Source organism: Pocillopora verrucosa, chromosome 4, assembly GCF_036669915.1.
Source record: "Pocillopora verrucosa isolate sample1 chromosome 4, ASM3666991v2, whole genome shotgun sequence".
Lineage (NCBI taxonomy): Eukaryota > Metazoa > Cnidaria > Anthozoa > Scleractinia > Pocilloporidae > Pocillopora > Pocillopora verrucosa.
In genome coordinates this window covers 460100-485555 of record NC_089315.1, presented here as the reverse complement: position 1 = coordinate 485555, position 25456 = coordinate 460100, and the positions used below count along the sequence as shown (strand labels likewise).

The window sequence follows — 25456 nt, the reverse complement described above, 5'->3', positions numbered from 1 at the left end:
AACTCATATTTTATACCAATTCACATGCTAAGTTGTTATCGGACAGTTTGTTTGCGGATAGTTCAATAAGCCAATCACACTCAAAGTTGTAGTTTAAATCAACCAATTACAACCTTGGTTTCAATCACCACAGAAAACAGTGCATAGAATCCTGAATTGGGGCTTTCTTCAAAATGGAGAAATTTTCCCTTGAACATTTCATTGTAGTCAGAGCGACATCAAACAATTGACGCCTCCTTTATCTTTCTTTTAAAGCAAATTTTCCCTTTCTTCAATAACTTGGCTATTCTTCTTTTATCGGAAATTGTAATTTTTTATGAATAATTGGTAATAAGACTTGGCGTCGTCCAATTCGGTCTGTAATCCTACTCGTAGTAAACAAATCGATGTTGTTATCACTCGTAGGATTACAGACCGAATTCGACTTCACTCAGTCCTTTTACCATGACATACTAATAAAAATTTGGATCGATTTCACTTCGACCATAGGAAGAGACTATAAAAATGCTATGTCAGAAGATCACACAATTTAAAAATGAGAAAAAAATGACTTGCATAAAGGAAGTAATACACTTTTGTTATGAGTGTGAAATCATAACATAACTTCCAATGTTCCTCTACAGACTCCGTGTTTATCAGCATAACAGCAGTTGTCGAACCTTGTATGAACTAAATGATATCTGGTGCGAGCGTCTTCCAAATGATTCCGGCAGATATTGTGGTAAGTATTTCGAGGGTGTTTACATATTCTTGGGAAATTTAAACTGTCACGTCGTCCTTGCGTCTGTTTTGTCAATCCTTTTCAATCTGACTGAAAATGAAAGCGCATGCGCTATCAATTTCATCCCTCCAGGAGGTCGATTTTGTTCAGGGACCATTGACGTAAATTTCTGATCTAATGCATCTTACCATTATCGTCGAAGTTTAAGAATTGGTAGAATTTACCTTTAAACTGTTCAGCTCGAATAGTATACTTTTGTTACTTCTCTTTCTCTCCAGTACTCATTTTGATAATTTCCCCTTTTGCTGTCGACTGAAGGTCGCTTCCCCAATAAACGACTCCTATCATTAACGGGCTGACTAAAGGATTCAAACAAAACTCTAATCCAGACTTTGTATCCTTACACAACCAAAACCTCTCTGCCATCCTTAAACTGTTAACTTCAGAGTCAATTAATTTTACAGGGGGTATAGCTTTTGCTGCTGTTTACACAATTAAGAGACCCCAAAATTTGTTTTCAAAAGTTTTTTTTGAAGTAAATACGTGTTTTAAACAAGTGACGAGCGTTCTTGACATTACTGAGATGAAAAATTAAGTTTAAACGTTCAAAGATCATTTTTCGCAAACCTGAATTTATATTAGAGGGTAACGTTGCCAAGTGACGGCTTAATCTTGTCCTGACCGATAAAATTTTGGAAAACATTCAACTCTCTTCCGGACATCTTTTTTTTCTAGAAAAACAATCAGTTGAAATACCGGATGAGGTTTGCATGCATGGCAAAGGAAATCAAAATGGAAAGTTTTTCACTCCAGTGCAAGGTACAATGTATGCAATGAGGCTGGTGCATATTTCTGGCGTTGTGGGTTGCAGCAGCGGCACAAGCAGAAAATGGGGTTGCCGAAACAGTGAAATCCTTACCATTATCACAGATGAGAACAACCAAGTTTTTTCCCAGAGAATCGCAATGCCTTTCCTTACAAAATCCCTGGTTTTACTTCTGATTCACCGGAGCTAATTTTGACTTTTAACACTCCACTGATGGTGGCCACTGGTCAAGAATATCAACTTTGGTTCTCGGAAGACCTCCGCGACCAGCATGAGGATAACAACGTAGGACCATCGTGTATGAAAGTGTTGCTAACGATGAAAAAATAGCTTTTTACAAAAAAGATGACAACGTGGCCTGGAAAACGCTGACTATGGCAACTGAATTTCTCATCTCATACTTTGTCTGCACCCTTAAACAAATTTGTCAAATAACAAAGAAGATGCAAAAGCCCTCTATCTGGCAGTAGCCTCCATAGCAGTCCGAGCCTGTTCTCTGCTCTTATTCGGTAAGGTTACGTAACACGCTCTCCCCAATTAATAGCGCGGCACGACCGAAGAACTTTTACTGAGTAGACTTAGTACAGAGGAGTGATATTCATCTTCCCTTCTATAAATAGGAATTTAGTTTAGTTATATCACTTTGTCACTAACATTAAAGACAAAGGAAAAATTAACTTATGTCGGGGTTTAGTGGTCAATATCCAGCAAAACATGCAACGAACTACAGTCGATCTTGTATGAAGCAGCACCGTATTTAGCGGTCACCCTGTTTCCCCTTAATCACGGTAATTTTCTTTCTTCTTCATGCCCTTTACGCCTAACAGGCATGTAGGGCAGCAACGTGTTCCCTCCACATCTGGCGATCCCTTGCCATGAGCTTGATGCCCTCCCAGGTCTTCCCCATCTCCTTTATTTCCTTCTCAACTGTCCGTCGCCATGTGATTTTGGCGCGACCCCGCTTGCGTTTCCCTTCTGGCGTCCAATGCATAGCAGTTTTTGCAATGGAAGCTTCTTGGCGGGTGACATGGCCAATCCACCTCCAGCGTCTCCTCATCAGGATGGTAGCCATTGATTCGGTTCCACACCGTTCAAAAAGATCTTTGTTGGAAATGACATTAGGCCAAAAGATGCGTAAAATACGCCGAAGGCTTTTGGTGTGAAAAGTGGAGAGTTTTGATAGATCCTTCTCCGTTAAGCGCCAACATTCTGAGCCATACAGGAGGGTTGTAAGGACGCAGCTATGATAGAGCTTCAGCTTGGTACGGGTACTATAGGTGGAAGAACGCCATACCTTATTCATCATATAGAGCGAATTTCTGGCCTTGTTGAGACGGCTCTGGATGTCCAGGTCAGTTCCTCCATCTCTACTGATGATACTGCCGAGGTAGGTAAATCTCTCTGTGTAAGGAAGCTCTTCGTTATCAATCTGGACTGGTCGTGTGTTGGTAGCGTTCAGTGCCATAATTTCAGTCTTCTTGCTGCTGATGTTCAGGCCAACTTGCTTTGCAAAGGTGTTGAGGCTATGCGTCTTCTCTTGTATGTGGGTGTGGGTGTGTGATAGTAAGGCTAGATCGTCTGCGTAGTCCAGGTCTTCCAGGTAGGAGAAAGGTGTCCATCTGATTCCCCTGACCTGATCTTCAGTGGTGCGATGCATGATCCAGTCCACAACAAGGTTGAAAAGAAATGTAGACATTACACACCCCTGCCTGACACCAGTGTGAACTTCAAATAAGATGTCACCATCACCAACACAGCAGGTAAAGTTGTCATAGAAGCTTTTGACGATCTCAACAAGGTAGAAGGGGGTTCCATATGCTCGTAATAACTTCCAGAGGCTGTGCCGGTGCACACTGTCAAAGGCCTTGGCGAAATCTACAAAGTTGATATAGAGAGTTCGCTGCCATTCGGTACTCTGTTCAATAATATTTCTCAGTGTGAAAATATGATCAATACAGCCCCTTCCTCTCCTGAAACCTGCCTGTTCTTCACGAAGTTTATGGTCCACAGCCAGTGATAAGCGCTTCATGATGACCTTCGCTAAGATCTTGCTAGGGGTGGATAATAGTGTAATGCCGCGCCAGTTGTTACAGTCAGACAGAGCTCCTTTATTTGGTATCTTGATGATGACACCCTTATTCCAATCGTCAGGAATTTTCCTTCTGTCCCATATGGTGTTGAAAAGTGGCTGCAATATGCTTGCCGTAGTCACAGCGTCTGCCTTGAACAGGTAATTTTAACCTCTATTAAGCGGTCACCTGACCTATTAAGCGGTGGTGTTCACCCTTAACTAAGTCCCAACGGCCTGTTTGTACTGTCTTCTACCTGTATTGAGCGGAACCACTAAAAGAAAATTAAGAATAATCTGTCATGTGATGTTTAATCCATGTTTCTCTCTCAAAATCAAAGTATGTAGTATTTTTGAGCGAGATTCTGTACCTTACGTGATCAGTTATGGCACAAAGAGGCGTTATTAATCGTTTGTCACAATACCCCCTAATCTATGAAACCAGGAGCCCATTACTTATAGCGTTCAACTCCCATACTGGGCCTATGTCACGGCACTTTCACAGAACGGTTTATTTTTAGACTATCTTTTCGCGAGAAATAGACTACTCGAGCTCACTTGGGTAATACGATCCATGAAACGCGAAGAAAAAAAAATGGCGGCCTTATGCGGGGACGTCTTCACATCAAAACTACGCAAATTCCGCCTTTCTATTGCAATATTCCAGTATTCCAATCCCTCCTTTCCTTATATATCCCACTATCCTTTACAAATTTTTCACACTTGCGAAAAAATTCGCGGGATTGCGGATCATCGTTGTATTTTTATTTGTATTTATTTATTTTTTAAATTTTCGTGTGTAGCAAAGGTCATCCGTCTTCTAATTCTGGCCCCTCTAAAGAAAATTTCATGAAAAGAGTCCAAATTCAAGACGATGAAGAGGCGAAAAGCCAGGGAGATGGAGAGCGCAGAAACAAGAAATTGCGTGAGCAAGCTTTGTGTGAGTTGTCTTCATCTCAAGAATCTTCATCCACACAGTACGTAAAGTAAATTTTGTGACGCAGGATTGAACAGAAGCGGGTGCAACAAAATGAAGAGAGTTTTTCTAGATCGCAAGATAATGCTACTCTTTCGAATTAGGCCTCGATCTTGTCAAATCTTGGTTATTTTTGTGAAGTGCGGTCGATAATTGTCGCATGCGGCAAAATGCACGGTGCCTATAGTCGCTTTAATCATTGAACAGTCAAGAGTCAGGTTCATCTTCACTAGAACTTTCCTCGGAACAGCTGCTTCCCGAGGTATTTTCAAAATATTCACACCGCAAGCGTCCCAAGCTCACTGTTATTCTTGCTATAAGACGAAGTCAAGGCTGTGAACTTCGACTTCGACTTCGACCGTTGTATAACAGGAATAACAGTGACGGAAACCACAACAGACAGAAAAGATGTGAGTAAATTCTATTGATTTAATGCGTAAAATGTTCATATTTCGAAATATTTATCGTTGTAAATCGACCATATTTCGTTCCCCATACTATTCCTTATAACATGTTCAATTTCTCAACGGTTCCTCTCGTAAGTTAACACCGAGTATCACAACGTGTGACGCTTTCATTAATTAATCGTTTGCTTTTATCGAGACGTGAGCTTGGGACGCCTTTGTTCACACGAATCCGCACTCGAACTATCGCAAGAAGCCTTGCATCTCTCTGCTGTTTTTCTTTCGATATATTAAAGTTAAAGTAAAGTTAGAAATTAACTAGGCGCTAATCTTGATTGGTCGATGTGCTCTCGTGGGGAGTCCTAGTTCGCAGTAAATTCAAGCTAAAAATAATTATACTTGTCTGTGAAAACGCCGTGACAAAAATACAGGGTAGTTGAAGGATCCAAGTGATGGACTCCTGGTAAAACCTATGTGGAGCGGTCAACTTGTGTCAAGAGGTCATCCCGCCATTTACCGTGGGTGACCGCTTATTATAGGTCAAGCTGTAATTGTCTTCATTTCCTGAAATTATAACACATGATATAGTAATATGGTTTCTGAAAATTGTTTGGCCACATGGAGCATCGTTGGCGAGCTCAAAGCCAAGAGAGTGGTGTTAGAAGACCGAGAGGTATTATGGTCTTTCAAAACGATCGATACACCAGTTTTTGTCCGCAGATCCTAAAATAGCCCAACATTCTAATAACCGCCTGCTTAAGACGCGTTACGAGGTCTAATATTCCACCTCAAACGCTCATTTTCAATTAATTATTACCGAAAAAAAAGTAAAACATCGGAAGAACACATTATTTGCTTTTGTCAACCTCTTGTCATATGATTGGTTGGCGTACAATAATTTAACACCTGGGTCATGTGAAGCTAACGTAGTTATAAATTGATATGAACAGGTCCACCTCACTTTGGAGTTTCAAAATGTTTTATATGTGGCCGAGCTTACTAAATATTCTGTTCGTGTGTAAAGAGTTCCCTCATAAACACACATTATCTTCCAGAAGTCTTCAGTGTGATTCTCGTTGTCGTTCCGCTCATTTTGTCGACCATCTTTTTCACGTTCTTGTTGACTAAACTCGAATCCAGTTTGTCTGCTTCAATGATTAAAAGATCAATGACATCAATGATGTTTCTCAACAACCTTGCTGCTAAACGTGATATCTTTGGAAACTATATTTGTGAGCTTCTTCCTACAGACAGCTTTAGATCAAGTCAACACTTCCATCATTACAGCGTCAAGGTATGATACCCACTTTGGCTGGTCAAAGAGTTTAAAATAATACGATACTTGCATCAAATTACTTGAAGCGGAATATGTACTTATAAGGAAGGGAGTTTCGGCAAAGACAAATCTTTTTACAAAAATGCTAACCGTTATCTGCGCTGGGGTAACATGTTGAACCACACGCGCCGGCACTAATAGTGGCCATCCTGCGTAACTGAACTGTACTACTAGGTTTATAGCAAACTGTCGTTATCATCACCACTTTCCATCCCATAGAAAAGTGGCTCGTTGAAATACCGGGAAATGTTGGTATGTATGGAAAAGGCGATTGACCAGGGGTTTCTACGCACCAAAGGCTGGCAACTTTATCAAGTTGCTGCATATTTCTGGTAAGATGGGTTGCGCACTTAATGATCGAACTAACTGAGGTTGCAATGCCATCATCGCATCATCTCTCAGATAAAGACGACAAAGTTCTTTACCCAGAAAAATCACCTTGCCCACTGGTGCATGGTGACCGCTGCGGTCAAGAATATCGAGTGTAGTTCTCGAAAGACCTAAGGACCTACTTATACGGAGACGACAACAACCCTAGACCATCCTGCATGAAAGTCATTTATTTATTCAGCGTATAATATGGAACAACCGAAGGAGGATGGAATCAAAAGCAGACCTAAAATCGTTACTAACCACATGGAAACACTAGGACGAGAATAGTGTGAGAAGTTCGCGCCCTCGAGAATTTGTCTCTCGATTCCAGTTTCTACCCGGCGTAGTTTTGTGCCTTTTCGAGCGCTCGCTCGACGATAATCTTGGCTATGAGAGGAAGTGATTGCATTGTGGAGAGGAATAAACTTTAAAGACGGTAATTAATTCTGATGGTTAAAAGAGCGACAATAAGAAATGAAACGTAGAGGCTGATTTTTTATGCTAGGACAGTTTACAATCTCTTGGAGAGGTACATAAAAACAAATATCGTCGTACTTTTAATCTAAATGGCATGAAGTTGAAGCAAGAACTCTAACAAAAAAGCGACCCTTCAATTTTCCTCAAAGTACAAGTCAAGTTTCAGTTGAAGAAACTATTTACTGCAGAAAAACTGAGAAAGGAGTGCTTGTAATTTGAGCTCATTGGCAGATGGTTATCCAAGTCGATGTATGCATTTACAATTACAAACACGATTACGTTTTGACCAGAACTCAACTATTTGTTACCAAAAGAGTTGTTCGTCTTTTTGCATTCACGCTAGGCTCAACCTTTCAGCTAAATGTACCCGACCCGTGCAATATGTTTGGTTGGAGTCTTGGTATGTAGCGCCTGGGACCATGTACAGTCAACGCACGCACGCACTCTCTTTGTGAGCTGCTTCCCACAGATAAGTATAACGCTTCTGACAGCTTTAGACCAAGTCAGCACTTCCATCATTACAGCATCAAGGTAAAGTTCGCACAACATCATGTTAACAAGATATAAATAATTATTTATAGAGCGTTGCCAAACAAGCAAAATAAAATTGAACTACATTTATTATTAAGAGGCCCTATACTGGATTTTGTAAGTTTATCATTCATGCGTAATTAAATTTGCTCGTTTTCAGTTCTGTACGAAGTTAAAGAATTGCAAATAGTTGACAATTTCAATATTTGGGAAATAAACTTACTTAGAATAGATGTCATTTGTTTTCTACGGGTAGCAAAGTACAGGTGTATAACAAAACTTTATACATCTCTTCACAGACTTCATGTCTATCTAATCCTTGTCAGCATAACAGCAGATGTCGAACCTTGTATCACTTGGATGATTTCTGGTGCGAGTGTTTTCTGAACGACTTTGGCAGACATTGCGGTAAGTACACTGAACTTTGCAGGTATAGAAATCAACTTAGAATCCTTCAATCATCGAAATATCCGCTCAAATTTCAAAATTTGCCAAAAGATTCAAGGTAGTTTCATATCATTTCTTACAAAGGTTCTAAATTCAGTAGGTTGAATTTGGAGTATTATATTTAGTAATGAATGTTGACACCTGATTCATGTGTTGTTACGCACTGTGTACGGGACTTACAGCAAAAATTACATGCATTTTGAAAAGTTATACTCTTGCTATGGAACAGCAACTTTGACAAAGCGATCACAAATCGAAGCGAACCACCAAAGCACTCAAAATATTACCAGCCATCCTTCTGAAGAGAACTACATCATTGTCAAGGTCGTAACCTGCTTCTAACGTCAGTATTTTCCCCCTCTTTCCAGTTGAAATACCAGGTCTTGTTTGCATGTACGGAAATGGCGATAGGCCAGGAGTTTTCTACACACCAATGGACGGTAAAATCTACTCTATCAAGCTGGTGCGGTTTACGGTTAGATCGCTCCATGGTTAGATCGCTCCAAGTCAGATCGCTCCATACCGAAGTCAGATCGCTCCACTCGAAAGTTAGTTCGCTCCATCAAATAAGTTACTTCGCTCCATACATAAGTTACTTCGCTCCATGAAGAAAACTAACGTGGAAGGTTGATAAAAGACAGAAGGATAAGGGAAATTTCATCATTTATTACACACTGAAACACTTATTTCATCATTGGTAATTCGCTTTGGTGGGTTCAAGTGAACGAATCGTCGATCACTTTATATTTCAGCAACTTGATCGCAAGCAACATCATCAACTATAAACTACAAAGATCAGAAGTAAGTTAGGTTATTAGTTTTCTACGTTCATTACACACTGAAACACTTGTTCCAACATCGGTAGTTCGACCGATCGCAAGACGCAATACACATCATCAGAAGTAGATCAGAAGTAAGTTAGTGTATTAGGTTTCTACATGGAGCGAAGTAACTTATGTATGGAGCGAAATAACTTATTTGATGGAGCGAACTAACTTTCGAGTGGAGCGATCTGACTTCGGTATGGAGCGATCTGACTTGGAGCGATCTAACCATGGAGCGATCTAACCGGATACCAGCTGGTGCATATTACTGGTAAGGTGTCGTGCCGTTACCCGACTGAAACTAACTGGGGTTGTGATTATTCCAACAATATCCAAACCATTCTCACAGACAAGGAAAACAAACGTTCTTTTCCCAGAGGATCACATTCCCGGTAGTGGCTACAGTCTTCCTGGATTTGCACAAAATTCCCCTGAACTGGTGTTAACATTTACCACTCCAATGGTGGCGACAGCCGGTCAAGAATATCGAGTGTGGTTCTTGGAAGACCTGATGGCCTCCTCATACGAACACGCTAACAACCCTGAGCCGTCTTGCATGAAAGTTGTTCTTTCGTTCAGCCAGTAACTTTGGAACAACTGAAGGAGAACGGAACAAAAATCCATTTTGGCTGTTAGCGACACAAAAGGAATTATTTTGCAATTCAAAATCATCTTTTTACCTATGTTTTAGGGCGTTTTTTGCAGATGTTTCATGTAACACCTTACCACACAGGCTTCCTTTTGAAACCTTTACTAGTACTAGTTTTTTGCCAAAATCGTTACCCTTATGGAGAACAGTTCACGATACAGAAGGTGCTTTTGAATTATCAATTATCCTAACTCAAATCCGAGATTCGCTGACGAAATGAGTCAGGATTTGAAATGTTTTTATACGCGATTACTGCAAATTCGCTGTATAGTTTGTTCGTTACACTCATTGCTTTTAAGAACATCAGTTCTTCCATAGGCTTTCGTCGAAATTCTTTATGTCGCTTTGATAACTCTATTCACTACGCTAGTCACGTGTTTGGTGTACCCAAGTACGATTCTAGCCGTGTAAGGGATCTAAGCGTTTGTGTGCTTCAATGTTTAGAAAATAAACAATTTCTTCAACAAACCTTGCTGCTAGCCCTGACATCAATGGAAATAGATTTTTATTTGCTTCCCAGAGATAGGTACAACACCTCTGACAGCTTCAGACCAAGTCAACACTTCCATCATTAGAGTATCAAGGTACGGCACGTAGTACTACTGGTTAGTCAGAAATACTCCCGCGATTTGTCAATAGCTCTCTCAGTCACACGTTATCATATCTCAGATATGCACCAACACAAACTACTGAACAGAACTTTTTCAATGCTCTATTCATCTTTCATCTTATTAGTCTGCCATCTGTAGAGGACATCGCAACAACGGGAAAGCAGTTCTTATTTTATCCGCACCAGGCTGCTGAAAGATTTTCCAGGTGGCGTTGATAGATTAACCCTCACTTTAGAATCTCAAAAGAGAGAGACACTTGAATATGTATTTTTGTTATGGCAGAAATAAACACCCGATGGTTTCTGCTGAGGCACATTGCACTGGAATTCTGGGCAAAGGAAAACTTTTCAAAACAAAATTTCGAAAGAAATATTTTTGACAGCAGGGAGAAAGAAAATACCTGCATTATTTGTTGAGAAAACCGATCATGAACTTGGCCTTTCCTGGTTAAGTGACCCTTAAAACGTATGCTATCTTAATTCACCACGACAAGCAGTGTTCATAAATCCAAAACTCAGACAATTTATATATATTCAGATTTAACTTCTCTTTTTTTTCCTTCACTAAGAGAACCCAGTAAAAGATTTATTAAATCAAACATCTTTTCCTGCAAAAATAAATTTATAGTACAATCGTAATAATTATCTAACATGATGCAATGAAACCCTAATGTACAAATTGACAACATGCACGTGCATCATTATAACGAAACAGTTTTAGTATTATTTCTTTCTCTCCTTCTTTTGTTTTAGTTGTATGCTTTGTAGGTGTCAGTGTCGTCATTCTTGTTGTTGCCATCGTTGACGTTGTCATTGCTGTTTCTGTTGCTGTTGCTTTTGTTGTTGTTTCTTTTATTGTTGATATCTTTTGATATGGAGGTAAACGCTAAAGTAGAGTGTCAATACTTATCCCTGGCAAAGTAAAGTTTTCCCATTCCGAACAAGGACCGAACAGGAAAAACAATAATGTAAAGAAGATAAATAGAATAGGTTTTGAAAATTGTAGCAACGACTCATGTTGTCTACTTAAAATCGTGTTTTATAAAAAAATTGTGATCAGGTATTGCAAAAAGCACAATGTCACAAAATCTTTTCAGTAACTTCAAACTCCCTCAAATTACAGCCTTGTGTTCTCAGAGCACAAGAGGCGGTCTCAACATTGAAATAGATCTCTATATCGTCTCCGTTCTCCGGCACGGGCTTTGACTTTCTTATTCTGTAAATGTTGAGTGTTCCCAACGATAATACTCGTCACCAGTCACTACAGTTCGGAGGACACCACCCAAGTGGAACACTGCTGGAGGGTGGCCAAAGCACGGTCTAATTGTGAGCACCCCTGAATGAGACCCATCCTGAAAGCATTTGGGCCAGTTGTGAGAGTTCAAGTATGATTGATGATAATATTACATGTAAATCCGGCATATTAACACGCTCAAAACTCATTAACTCTCTTATTCTAATCTCGCATAAGAACGTTTCGACATTGCTGATGATTGCATTTACAAACCGAGTATACGTCCTTGCTCATTACACAGTTCACAATAGCTCAGTGGCACAACATTGGACAGCAAAATCCGAATGTCTTCAGCTCACGACAGAAGCAAAAACAATCTTACCTAAATATTCATGTAGAGTGGAAGGTTACCTTGCGTTTGGATCCCTTGCAAATTTAAACAGGTCCGTCACTGTAACGTTCGTATTCATGGATAATATCTGCAAGAGGTAAAGTTGAATGGTTGTTTCTAAAATGTATCAATCTCACGCGTTACCGAAATACAACAAAAACAACAAATGACTACAAGTTTCTTTAGAGAACATAAAAAGTTTCACCATTTAACGCCAGTTTGCCGACAGCATTCGCAAAGCAAACATTTCAACTGTAACAAAATTGCAGTGAGAACAACAAACTGAGTAAGGTACGGGAAACACAGCACAAGTGTCATGTCGATGGGGGTTTTTCATCTGTTTTGTTTTTTCGTTTCTGTTTTGCATATGAATGATCGAAAGGGCATGTTGTGTTTTCTCTACCAAACAGAAAGTGAAGTTAAGAACACAACCGATGCATTCCTGGATGACTTTCGACACTCAGTTACAAATTCCCCTAATGACACAAATAACATTTCCACCTCCTGGAAATATAGTTCCCTCACCTCCTGGAAGAATTGCGTAACAGCTTTCAACAAATTTTCGAACATTTGAAAATTCCCCGCCTCGCTTCCTTTAGGTTCTTGAAGAACGCTTTAAGCAATTAAAAGGAAAAAGCTGATGACAAAAATTATCAAAATGTGTCCTGCAGTAAAAAGTAAAGAACTCTTAAGATTGAATAAAATTGACTAATGAGAAGTAGTGACCTTCTTTCTCTTCTTACCAGGCCCCTTCCCCCTAAAGAAAATCATCTTGCCATGTCCTTTAAAGTCACTAACTGCACATCATTACGATAACGCATGGAACCCTCGGCGGGCAACGCAAACTACTTCCAGGGAGCGTCTCTACGCAACAGCGAACTAAACTTAGGTAAAACAAGGAGTGGGGGAAGAGTGGGAGGGTGGGAAGGGGGAATACCCTTGGTCTCTTCAAGATCAAGAAACCACCCTGAGGACTAAACTCGAATTCCGATAGCCACTGGTTCGATCACTTACTGAAATCAAGCAAGGAAAAATGGTAACTATCCGTAACCGTGTGAATTTAAATTTTTACCTTTGAATGGCTGCGACAACAAATGCTAAACATGAACAGAGCCGGCTGAGAAACTGAACAGCCTGTTCCCTTGATGGTTTAGCGAGATCCTTCAGAATGTTCTGTGGTATGGGATGAGGAAATCCAACACCGTTAAATATCTGTGCACTGCAATTGAAAACGAAATCAGGTTGGTGTGCGATGGAAGAACGTAACGATTTTAAACACTTCAGTAGAACGCGTTTGTTGCGGAAATCAGCTTTAACTTAGGATAAGAAAAAAGCGAGCTCAAAGACCTGAACTGATTGACTGCGTTCCATATTGTCTCAAAAGTTGATAGGACCAGAGCATGAGGATTGCTGTCAGCCTCTGCTGTGTTAATCTCATGGACACTACTGCTTTCTTCTGAACCCTCTTCAAGTTTCGCCGAGAACTTCTGAAAGATAAACATTTATTAACTATACAACACTAAGAAAGACTTAAATACGAATTACAAAGATCAAAAGCTTTTGTAGTTTACAAGTTAAAACGTAGTCAAACAGTTGGCAAAGGTGACATGATATTGTCTAAACTACTGTGTCGGTTTTTGTTCGTGGACAGAATGAGGAAAATATTAAAACGAAAGGCCAGTGTCAAGTTGACGTTTTCTTAGTATGTACCATAAAATCAGCTTTCATACACCTTTCAATAGAAGAGAGAATGAAACGAAAATCCGCAAATGGTAGAACACGCCTACTTAAAGGCAATATTTCTGACTCAAGAAGGCGATTCGTTGTCTACACCGTTGTCAGTGCGTTTGCACCCCAAAAGACGGCACAGCTTGACCCAAGTGCGGGCTCGTATCGCGTATTCTGCATACAAAGAACGCTTTGAAGTGCAAATATGATGAGTTACAACAATTTTTCTGCACCGAAGGAAATTAACCAACCTCTTTCTCCGTTTCTTTAGACAAAGATGGAGGGGAATAACCAGTGCCAGGCCCATGCAGGGCTGGGACTCGAGGAGGACCCATAACAACAGAGGCCTGGGCGCCGGTAGACTGTGCTTGATCTGAATGAAATTCTTTGCATCTCTTTTGAAGGACGATAATGGCTGTCACACACTTGGTTATCGCTCCATTGTAACTAAAACAAATCACACATATGAGAAACAAGACTAGACCCAAGAGGCTACAAAAAGATGTTAATTAAAACTGATACGAGTCGAGGGTAAAGGAAAAAGGAGAATATCACCATCGCAGTGCACAGTGCTAAGTTGAGCAAAGCTTACAGTATAGTCAACGCATCTTTGCAACAAACTTAGTTCAAGAAACGGAAGTAGAAATGACTGTGTCCAGGCTATTCCGTGTGTTGTGTTACTCACGCGCCCTTTTTAATGTGACGTAAAAATATAAAAAATTAATACAAATGGCGAACACGGAGGTTTTCACGAGAGTTCCAATTAATAAATTATTGCTTGAAACGAGAGGAGCTCTCCTAATCAGTCTGGGACATATCGTCCGGTACGAAATCATTACCACACTATTGACACAAGTCTTAAGTTCCATCACAAAGTTAAATTATTGACTAAGTGGTAAATTTTACTGATGATTTACCATGAACGCTGAGCTATACACTCAAAGAGATCGTGCGCCCGGTCCATTACAACAGAGGCATTAGCCAGACAACCATGGGAACCTAACAACAAGAAATTAAGCACATAAGAACAACTTGACTTTGATGTCTGACTCAGAAACAGTCAGACAATCTATGCTTCTCTTCATTGTTGAACGTAACGTGATTACCTGATACTAGAACCAAAATCGACTAACTCTGAATTTACTGAATTACTATAGTTTATTTATTAGTACGTAGTAATACAGTTTAGTTGAAGCTCTTAGAGCTCTCCCATAATACCGCCATTTATCACCTTTACCTCCACTTCCACTGAAGTGCTTTCGTAGGTTTTCTACTGTCGTCTTGATTTTCCTTTCAAATACTTGACCGAAGACAGCAATCCAGTGTCTATGGAAGATTAAATAACAGACCTACCTTAAAAAAAGTGCGCGCCACAGTTATGTTCCTCATGTTTATGCATAACTTTTCACGAAATACAACACGAGAAAAACTCTATGAACGTACTGCGAATCACAAAGATTATGACTTGAGATCCTGATGGTGACAGATACAGGGTATAAAATGCAATTTACACAGGACATCATCTTCAATAGCATGAACAGGGACAGTAAAATAGGCATTCTAGAAGCATGGATGCCCACAACCGAGACACACAACAGCCTGAGAGCATCCAAATGAGCCAATTACAGCTGTTGAAGACCAGCCAATCACAGCGGAGCTTGATGCTTTACAAGGTGACGCAAAACGAATCGAAATGTTGTATTCCCCTTCGGAAGTGATTACTTCTCTTCTTTATTGTTGTTTATTTGATTACTTTCCTTACTTGTCTAACAACTGAAGGAGGTCAGCTAAGGTCCATGGTGGTTTTATAAATACAATCTTGTCCCTGAAACCCAAACAATCCATCTGAGTAAATAGAATGAGAGACTTAGTAAATTTTGGGCTCTGTAAAGACCCGAAGGTCTGAGTTTCGATTCCTCATCTGTCTAATTCATCTGAGTATTTGAAAGAATGCTCAGAAACAAGATCTAAGTTAAGCACCATCTTTCATAACTACAGTTGTATCTTCTGACATACCACACGTACAGACAGATTTATCGGAAACTTCTATAAAACCACAAAAAAAAAATTGGGAATATTACGCTATAATCAGCGTAATGAGGATCCCTGTAACGCCAGCCTGAACTTTAGGCGCTAAAGTCAAGTTACACTGTACCTCCAGCCCTGATCACACTGTACCTCCATCCCTGATCACACTGTACCTCCATCCCTGATCACACTTATTTTCTACTTTAACCTCGTACTATTCGTAGTTAAACTAATCAACTCAAGGTAAACAGCATACCAAAGATCTTCATAAGCTGCTCTCATTTCAGTCTCCACTACGACAGCTAATCCTTCCCTCATAACACACTGAAGCTCGCATACAAGATCATCAGCCTACATGGAAGTACAATAAAAATAAACATATGTGATTTTGTGAATACAGGTGGAGGCGGCTCACAAACTAAGTGCATCACTTGAGCACAGTTCACCTAATTTTCCGTGGCTCTAGATCAGAGGGACTATTGCTACTCCCCGCTAATGGGATGTTACACTGTCACAGGAGCGTAAGTACGTTTCTACTTGTGCACTTCCTGTGGGAAACAGGGAACAACACTTCATTCCCATTTGGAACGCTAGACCTGAATTTTTTCTTTTGGTGACTAAAAATTCCATGTTTGGCGTCCTTTTCATGATTTTACGTCGCCAAATGCTGACTTAGCGAAAAGGTAAGCTCGGAAACATACAACATACCTTGGCTCTCATATCTGCCAAAACCTCTTGCCTTTGAAGCTCCTTATAATAGTCTACAAAACAGGAAGTAGAAACAGTGGAAACAGAAATTGAAATTATAATCATGATAGGAATTTAGCTCGACTTTCTTTGGGGTTGATATTGTGAGAAAATATGGTACTGTTCGTAAATTACCAGGTGTTTGCATTTCATAGAGCTTGACATCTGCTGCAACTTCCACATAAATGTCACGTAAAACTACGTCTAAAACTCACCTTGAAAATAACCTTTCTTTAACACTATGGCACTGCTCTGGAATAATTCTTTCAATCCTGTGACAAGACTCTAATGCGAAAACAAATAAATAATGTAAGACCAGTGATTTATCCATGTACACTTTTGCAATATCAGCAATTCCATTTTTATTGCTTTATTCACAAATGATTTCATACTTTAGGTATAAAACAAAATAATATATTTTTAAATATACAGGTACCTGATGACTGAAAGCTTTTATTCCATTAATTATAGCCTTGCTGCATAAGTTTTGATCATTTGAGAACAAAACGGCAAATCCATTTTCCGCTGGAAGAGAAAGAATCATTATTCAGTAAATACAAGTACATGTATGTAGATTGAAGAATATAGATAAACTTTTTTTAAAGTCATGGTAAATGAGTATTCAATTGTTTAAAAAAATTTCATCACACTGTATGTACAACCTTGAGAGAAGTTAAGTATCAAAGATGAGAGGTGATAGGAAAATAATGAAGAGTGAAAGATTTGCATGCATAACCATGCTCTGCTCATTCCAAAAGACACAGAAGGAAATAACTGGGAGAGAGAATTAAAAAATCAAATGATACTGAAATTTGACTGAGAGTGTAAGTATTTTTTTTTTCATATTTTATTAACTGTAAACAAAATGCAGACAAAAGTCACATTGATAGGGCACAAAAATACAATGCTACATAATCTATGTCCAATCAGAGAAAGCAATTGGTCTTCAGAAAGTACATGCCTGAAGTCTCTCTGGAGAGCCTGTCAAGTAAACTTTCATGTTCAGCTAAAAACAAAGTATTTTTTTCTTTTTCTTATCTGATAATTTTGTTCAAGCCATACTTATTTGAGATACATTTGCAAAACTGTTAATTTTTTGGGTGTTTCTCATTGTGAAGATCTGTCTTTTTACTGACACATACCCTTTCGTTGAAATAATAAACAGCACTGCAGTATTTTGTCATCATTATTAGGATTTTCAATGGCACAGTTCTCCATCATTTCCCGAGCCTGGACAACAAAAATGAATGAGATTTATGCAAAGAAACTTAAATTGTTGAGAAAAGTAACAAAAACTATTATGAACACTAGTTGTAGATATCTGTGAAGTATAAAATGACAGAGGAACTGTTCCTATTATAGAGGTCAAGGGAACAAATCACACCATTCTAAGCATTCAAACGAATCTCCACCCTGATATAATTATGGTGCTTTTTGCTTGATTGTGTCATGAAAATTGAAGCCAGTTGTTAACAAGGCTATTAACAGATGAAACAGAAAGGAAAACCATCAAAATCAATGCAACTTCATTGAAAACAAATTTTCCAAATTCTTGTCAAGCGCAAAGCAATTAGTTCATATGAGAAGGTACAATTGTAAAGATACACTGTACTCATGCAGCACTGGTTACCCTGATTGTACTAACCTCAGACACTGTCTGCCCTCGAACTCGTGCATGATTAGACTCAAAACAAAGGTGAAGAAATTTGACAGCCTGCCTTGCAAGGATATCAACACCTAACTTGCCATTCTTAAACAACAAAGAAAATATTCCATTTAATAATAAATGATGCATTTCTACAGTGTATGAAAATAAAAGGCCCATACAGGCTAAGGCAAATCTCTAACATTGTGCAATATTTTTACTCTAGGTCCATGGTTCCCATGGTAACATTGAAATTTCCAACTTTACTTTCATTCACTACAAACCAAACATTTGGTTTTTGCTATTCTGGAGCTCAGTAAGTATGATGATTTTAACAAGGTTTGCATTCAGCACAATATTTAGTCCAACTGTATGTGTATTTGAATGGATTAAGGAACACACTTTATATAAAACTTAGCATACACTGTAAAACTGAAGAGTTGGTACAGAACTTCAAATTAAAGTTACTTTAAATAGTTTCAAACCTGATTTGTCTCAGTCACTAGCTTTCCTCTCTTTACCCTCCATGAATCACTCTGAAAACAAAATAAAAAAAAATGTACTTTCAAAATGCTATGGTCTAAGGCTAAGAATGTTTGAATTGAAACTTGTTTAACCATATATGTACCTCAAACCAAAAAAGGCATTTGGAAACTTTATTGAAATTGTATCACTGCTTGAAAATTTTTGTTGACCACATGTAAGTGCATGTACCATGTTGTCTCACTATCAAAAGAGCCGCAATGTGAAGAAAAAAAAATATAAAAAAAGAGCATTGAGAGATAGCAAGCATACCTTAAGTGAATCTAGTTCCTGAATCACTATCCATGGCACCACAAGAACTGGTCTGGCCACACCTACAGGTTAGTGTACAAAGAAATAGAGAATAAATAGCTAAAGCAAAGAACTATAAAGTCATTACAAGAAACATGTCAACCCAAAATGCTGTTACTAACAAAAACACACCGAACATTATAGAAAGTTTGAATCAGTAGCTTCCTCACTCAGAGATAAGTGGAGTGTAAATGTTGAAAAATTTACTCAAAATTTATCCACCTTTTGGAATTAAGAGCACACAATAACCACCAAAATAAACTCCCCGAGGCGGCTCAAGTAAATTATTTGGCTTTTAGACAAGGTAGGTTTTTGTAAGGGGGGGAGGGGGGGGGGAGTGTAGGCAAGGCTAGGGAGCTCATTACAGAAGGAGATCTTAGATGGGGGGCCTTGTCATGATATTTTTTTATCAATTGGCAGTAATGTCAGAATCTGATTTGCTGAGTTGCTCTTAACAGTAAAAGCACAGACAATACTGCTCATGTCAACATATCACACAACAATCATGCAGTTAAAGAATCACTCAATATGACCTCAATATTGTGGTAAAAAAAAACAAATTGACAGTGGTTTAGCATGGTCTGTACTCTTATCAACAACAACATTCACAGTAGTCAAAATGTTGCAGAGTAACAAGGTGCAGCCAACTGACTTCACAACATTTTGATTAATGTGATGACCAATATTGTTGTCAGTACAGTCAAGTAAATATCAAAACCACTGTCCATTTGTTAAATAGAGAAGGTGTAGGTAAAGAGGATGACAGAAGTTAAGGAAGGATTTGTTTGACACTAAAACTGACAGAGGTAAATGTAACTGTTGTATTGGGAAGTAATAACACTAAAACCAAAGGCATACTTACCTTCAATGGGAAAGTCTTTTAATTCGGAAATGAGTTTCAGATGTGAGAGAAGGACATTTGTATCCAAAATTATATACAAAGTGTCCTGAAATAGATGGTCACAAGTTAAATTTTGCTATGTCTTGCACAACACAAGCTAGTGTTTTTCTTATAAGTATGTCCAAGGACATCTAAAAACTAGCAAATTCTTCTTTGTAAAAATGATATTAGTTTCTTTTGCACTTAGGTTCTGCAAAAAAACAAGGGAAACAGAGACAAGGACTGTAAAATCACCTTGTATGAAACTTGTGAGGGCCTGGATGTTTCAGCTTCAACCTACAATAAATGAACAACAGAATGCTAAGATAAGAAAACTCACTGAAGTGTCCATGTTTTGGGTGTGTTATCTATCATATAAAATTAGAAATGGAAGAAATTTGTATATCACTCCCCACAGACAAACATAAGCAGTACAGGCTATTATCAGCAACCAATTCTTCTATTAATTAAAAAAGTTCCTTCCAGTATGACTCATACTAAAGGACTTTAAAAGTCAATGTGCACATTTCCACTCACCATCAATGGATCAAGTACAAATTCTGATCTGATCCCTTGAAGCTTTAAGAGAAAAGAAAAAAACAGCAAAATACTTTTTTTTTCCATTTTTTTGTGTTTTAATTCTGTGTATGCATGTGAGCAGTTAAAAATTGTTGGCTCTCAAAATGTTCAACACTGAGAGTGAATTATATACTCAGATTTAGCAGACCCAGCAGTAAACAATGATGAACATTTTACAATTAGCAATTTAGGTACATAAATGAAAGTGTGTTTGGCAGCAGTGGATCTCTAAAACAAGACTTTAATGTACTGTGAATGTTTCCACAAGATATTCTCACCCTTCTTGTAAAGTGTCTTCAGAGGTAATTACCCATCCCACTCCTTTATAAATTATTTTAACTCTTCAAAGTACAGAAAAGGGATATATAATACTAAAGTACCTGCTTTTAAACAACTGTGAATATATGAAAGTCATATATTTGAACTGCAGATAAAGACGTGAATATGAAAGCGATCTTTGCAGTGATAAACACTACTTGAGCAGTAGTGAAAACAAGGCCTGAAAAAATTCAGGCCTGTATGGGATTTGAACCTATGACCTCTGCGATACCAGTGCAATGCTCTACCAACTCAGCTAACAAGCTAACTAGAAGCTGCGCATAATGTAGGTTCCAAATAAACCCATGAAGTGGTGAATACACAAATATATATTCACAGTCATTTATTCACCACTTTAGGGATTTATTTGGAACCAACATAATGCAAAGATTGCTTTCATATTTATGACTATTGCTATTAGCAACATTTTTAACAGCTAGAAGATGAGTGAAAAGCAATATTTGATAAACACTGATTTCTCCGTGACTGATTACAAAATAACCCATGCTATCTGAGTTAATCCTCACATCAACATGCAAGTTCTCCCTAATGTTCTCTTCACGTTTCCTAAGGTTTTGACAAGAAGAGAGTGTCTTACAATCAAAAGATTCTAGAGTATAAACAATTTCCTTTATTCTCATGACCATAATGTTTGATTAAGGGGTTATACTGCTGGGAGAAATTAGATGCTCATCACTCTAGGGGTTGAAGGGTTAAGCCAGAGAATTCTGCATAGCAGCACAGGAATTCTCCAATCTCCAATGCCTACAAAACAAGTTGTATAACACATTAAATACCTCTGCTCTAATCTGATCTTTGAGTTCTTCATAGTTATCAATCTCCATTGCATCATCATTACTATCAAACTGTTGTGGCTTACTAGTCTCTGCTTCATAACCAACATTTCCATAGCTGTTGAAGGATATTTGACTGTCAAGTTGCATTTCTTCCTCACTTTGTGTTTGATAAGCTACATGGCTGCCTGGTAACTTCTGACATGAGTCTGTTTTGTCAGAATTTGTTCCAAGGACAGTGGGATGACGAGATAATGGACTGAATGGTGTATGAACAGCACTAAAACTAGCTGGTGATTGAGTGCCTTGCATAGAATTCCTTGAAATTCCATTATGTAGTCGTACATTATTTCCACTAGGAATATATCCTTTTTTGTACGGATGCCACATAGACCTGGAGTCAAGTCTTGTGCTGTTGTTGATTTTGTCATTGTTAGCATTGTTCTTTTTCAGGAGTTTACCTGCTGCATTTCCTGAAAAATTTTGCTCATTTGTTGGTCTTCTGTAAAACTTTTTTAACGGAAAGTTGCCAACACTAACTTCGTCACTTTCAGCATAGCCACTTTGCAAACATGGTACACTAACACAGCTGCCCTGTTCACTGGGTGTATAAGTTGTATCTACAGAATTCACCCATGCACTAATGCGACAAGCTTTAGAATTACTGCATATCTGTTCCTGACAGGTGGAATTCAACGCGGCTTCCGTCATCTTACTAATAGGTATCTCATTATCTTGGCCGGAGTCTCCTGTCGGTGAAGATAGTTTCTCAGAAACTGAATGCCCTGGGTCGGGTATCTTGTGCTTCTTGGATTTTTTATTTTTCTTTCTTGCACTAGATCCATCACTCCCAAACTCTTTCTTCGATACACTTCCTTTGCTCTGTTGGAGAACAAAGAAGACAGCTGAACTTTCATTACGGCAATGAATGTACTGCCATGTTTTGATTTTGCACATGGGGCATTTATTAACTTGTGGTACCTTTTGAGAGGGTTCTTATTCAAGACATGGTGCATATTGAGGACATGGAACTTTTTTTTTTTTGAGAATCAGCAGAATGTGTAAAACAAAGCTTTGATGTTCACTTAAAAGAGAAAATAGTAAAAATAACAAGCATACGGCAAATATTTGGGGAATGCGTAATAATACTCTAGCAATGCTATCACTGAAACAGAATAGGGCAATTATTGTAATAGGGAAGCAATTGGATGAGGGTGATCATGAAATATAGGTGAACATTAGAATAGGAGTAGTTGCTAATAAATACAAATTCCAGGAGGCCCTTGCTAGAGAGGGGCACTTACTGGAACAAGGACACTAAATCAAATAATTAGGGTAATTAAGGATTGCAAGGGTTTTGCTTTTCTTCACTTACTAATTTGCCACAAAAAAAATGGCACAGCCTTCTGAATCAATAAGATACAAATCTTAAACCAATCATTTGAATCTACAGTACATGTAGCTAGGCAACCTGGCTGCTTAGAGGTGTCTTAACAAAGTCTCATACCTCTTTTTCCCAATTAGAGCCAAGCAAAAGGGCATTCAAGAACCAATTTTTTACTTCCATTTTTTGCAACCACCAAAGAAAAAGCTGCGTGAAGACCACATTTTGTTATTACTATTATTGGGTTGAATTCTAAGATGTCTGGGCAGTCAGGTTGCCGAATGATTTCCAAAATGTTGGCATTCATAGTCAATTTAAACATTTAGATGACTCATTGGTATCTCAAAACATGGAAAGAGGCAAATTTTCATCATATGTTAATTTAAATAATAGAAACAAAAATTATATGATTTTACGAGCATATACTTCCTTCAAATCTGAAAATTGTAGTTGAGTCATTTCATTAAAGTTCAGTTAAAATTACAAGAATGACTTGTGCTCTTTACATGTAAAGTACAGATTGAGTATAACACTTACATGAACAGATGAGTCATCATGGCTTAGTGGAGTATCAAGAGGATGCTTCCAGCTTGATTCCCTTGTGATAGTGTTAAAATAATAATGCTTGTCCCTTCTTGATTTGGACTGTCGACATATCCAGCCTGTTGGAAGCGGTCTGTCATCTACATCAGCACAGTTCATACTGACTAGGCATCTTCTTTGAGATGACAAATATCTGTGCAGATCAATGAAAAAAAATTGTTCAGATTGAATTAGAATGGAGAGCAGTATACCAATAAAACTTTGTAAATTACATTAGAAAAACTCTTATCACAGCTATCTGTCAACAATGCAAGACTTAATTGCACAACACTAGGACTTGTTTTAGCCAAAGGTTCAATGCAGATCAACTCCACAGCATGGACAATCAATGTTTTTCATTTATCATTTACAGAAATTGAGATTCATGGAAAATGTTGACCATGTCGTGGTCAAAATGTAGCCAATATACAGATGCAGAAGTCTTTGAACACATTTAATTTACGGGTAGTAGTTCTCCAACTGTCATGGTATCAGATCAACTTATAATTGATATTTCTCTCTTCTCATCACTTGTCCGCTTAATATTATGATGATTATCCCTCTCCACACCACCAAAAACAAATTACAATGCACACTAAATTGTCTGCACTGAAGGAGCAAGGAGGTCTTGCAAATACAATAAGAGCTTCTAAATAAGAGAGGTCTGTCACACATCATTCTATCTGCATTCCGAGCTTAAGTGCTTTAATTTGCATCTGACTTTTGCTGATATGTATATCTGATGGTTAATCAGTTCACTAATCTGAAATATGAAATGCAGACATGCATGGAGATATACCTAAAAAATATTTCATAGTAAGTTCAGGTTTGAGTAAAGAGGACGATAACATCTACTGACAGAAATCACACTAATTTATATTTTCTCACATAGGTCCGGACAATCACTTTCTCGTTGGAAATGGAAGACTTGTCACTAGATTTGTGTATGTATTTAAAAAAAATGGATTACGATGGAAAACACACATACTCATTTACTTATGAAAATAACAGGAACATTTCAGGTTCAACGTTTCGTTTCACCACCACTCACCAAATTATTTGACGTCGATAGGCTCTGCGGGCGCCTACCCTTCCTTGCAAATGCTTATCATTTAAGAGGTTGCTCCATGTATAGATGGAATGAGATGCAATTTAAACGTGCAATTAAATATTTCCCTCACCTGACATGCTACGTCAATCGCTCATTCGGGAGGAATTCCCAAACCACTTCACCATCCACACCAAAACACAGAACGCCATGTGCATACATGGTAACCGCGCCAGAAGATCACAGGGGGCGCTGACGTAATGGCGCTGACCGAATAATTTCCTTTGCAAAAGTAGTTGATAGCGGCGCCCAAGGATTTTAGGAGGCACAGGATCGAACCCAATTAAAGCCTGAGCAACTTCAGATTTCCTTTTTGGTTATTTTTTTTTTAATGGTGGTTTACCGATGAAGATCACTCCGTGATATGTTATCTATACCTGGTCATGCAATTGCTTGTTTTTGGTGTTTTAACACTTCTAAAGACCTCTAGGAAACTTAAATTCTTCAAGCTATCTGCACATATGCCGTCCCGAAATTTTAGTTGACTTTGAAAAGTGCCTAGCCTGTCAGCGGTCAGTTGGCATAGGTCGTACCCAGTCCATGCTGAAAATCGAAACAAAAGGGAGTGGTGTGATCACAAGGAACCGCTTCCTCATTGGGCTTCAGCAGTCAAGTAAATTTTTTTGGTGCAACTATCTTCTGCTGCAGGGGAGATAGTATTCTCGATACTAGGAGTCATCGTTCAACTAGCTACAGGAATGTGCCCTAGTTGACAACTTGCAAGCAATTGCAAGTGAGATGTCGCATTGCAACAAGCGATGAACGTTTTGAAGATCTCATGAAACGTACAGAGCATTCTTCAAAGGACAAGTTCATAAACAGGTAAAATTGTGTAATACTTGACACATTTCAGAAACCCAAACAAGCGCCGTTGTAGAGGTGCAAAAAGAAATAGAAAAATGTTTTCCTCTATATTCAGTTTACGAAAAACAACCTGATGCCTTATTTTGTACTGAGGTATTT

At 38.5% G+C, this 25456-nt stretch overlaps 1 protein-coding gene across 3 annotated transcripts; it reads right to left on the bottom strand.

The window, feature by feature from the left end:
* Positions 1 to 10796: 10796 nt before the first annotated feature.
* LOC131785311 (transcriptional protein SWT1) lies at positions 10797 to 24917 on the bottom strand. 3 transcript variants are annotated; one of them, XM_059102183.2, is made up of 23 exons: positions 24567 to 24917; positions 23341 to 23539; positions 21423 to 22301; positions 20266 to 20307; positions 19984 to 20025; positions 19711 to 19795; positions 18810 to 18871; positions 18500 to 18550; positions 18015 to 18119; positions 17512 to 17599; positions 16806 to 16894; positions 16585 to 16654; positions 16331 to 16383; positions 15879 to 15973; positions 15357 to 15419; positions 14832 to 14920; positions 14512 to 14593; positions 13846 to 14041; positions 13214 to 13350; positions 12939 to 13085; positions 12392 to 12479; positions 11887 to 11954; positions 10797 to 11593 (listed from the first exon to the last, which is right to left on the bottom strand). In XM_059102183.2, the coding sequence occupies exons 2-23, from the start codon at positions 23503 to 23505 to the stop codon at positions 11503 to 11505; spliced, it is 2787 nt and encodes a 928-aa protein (XP_058958166.2). In that variant the 5' UTR covers positions 23506 to 23539; positions 24567 to 24917; the 3' UTR covers positions 10797 to 11502. The 3 variants fall into 3 exon arrangements, with proteins under 3 accessions (XP_058958166.2, XP_058958165.2, XP_058958164.2); XM_059102182.2 differs by having other exon boundaries at positions 13214 to 13353; positions 24437 to 24916; XM_059102181.2 differs by having other exon boundaries at positions 13214 to 13353; positions 24567 to 24916.
* Positions 24918 to 25456: the final 539 nt, after the last annotated feature.

Bases quoted from the DNA above. Each gene is read 5' to 3' on its own strand.
- LOC131785311 (XM_059102182.2), bottom strand. From the start codon at position 23,505: ATGAACTGTGCTGATGTAGATGACAGACCGCTTCCAACAGGCTGGATA. The intron at 18,872-19,710 runs GTAAGTATGCCT...ACTAACCTGTAG, and splicing joins AAAAGACTTTCCCATTGAAG to GTGTGGCCAGACCAGTTCTT. The intron at 15,974-16,330 runs GTATGTTGTATG...ACTTCCATGTAG, and splicing joins TGGCAGATATGAGAGCCAAG to GCTGATGATCTTGTATGCGA.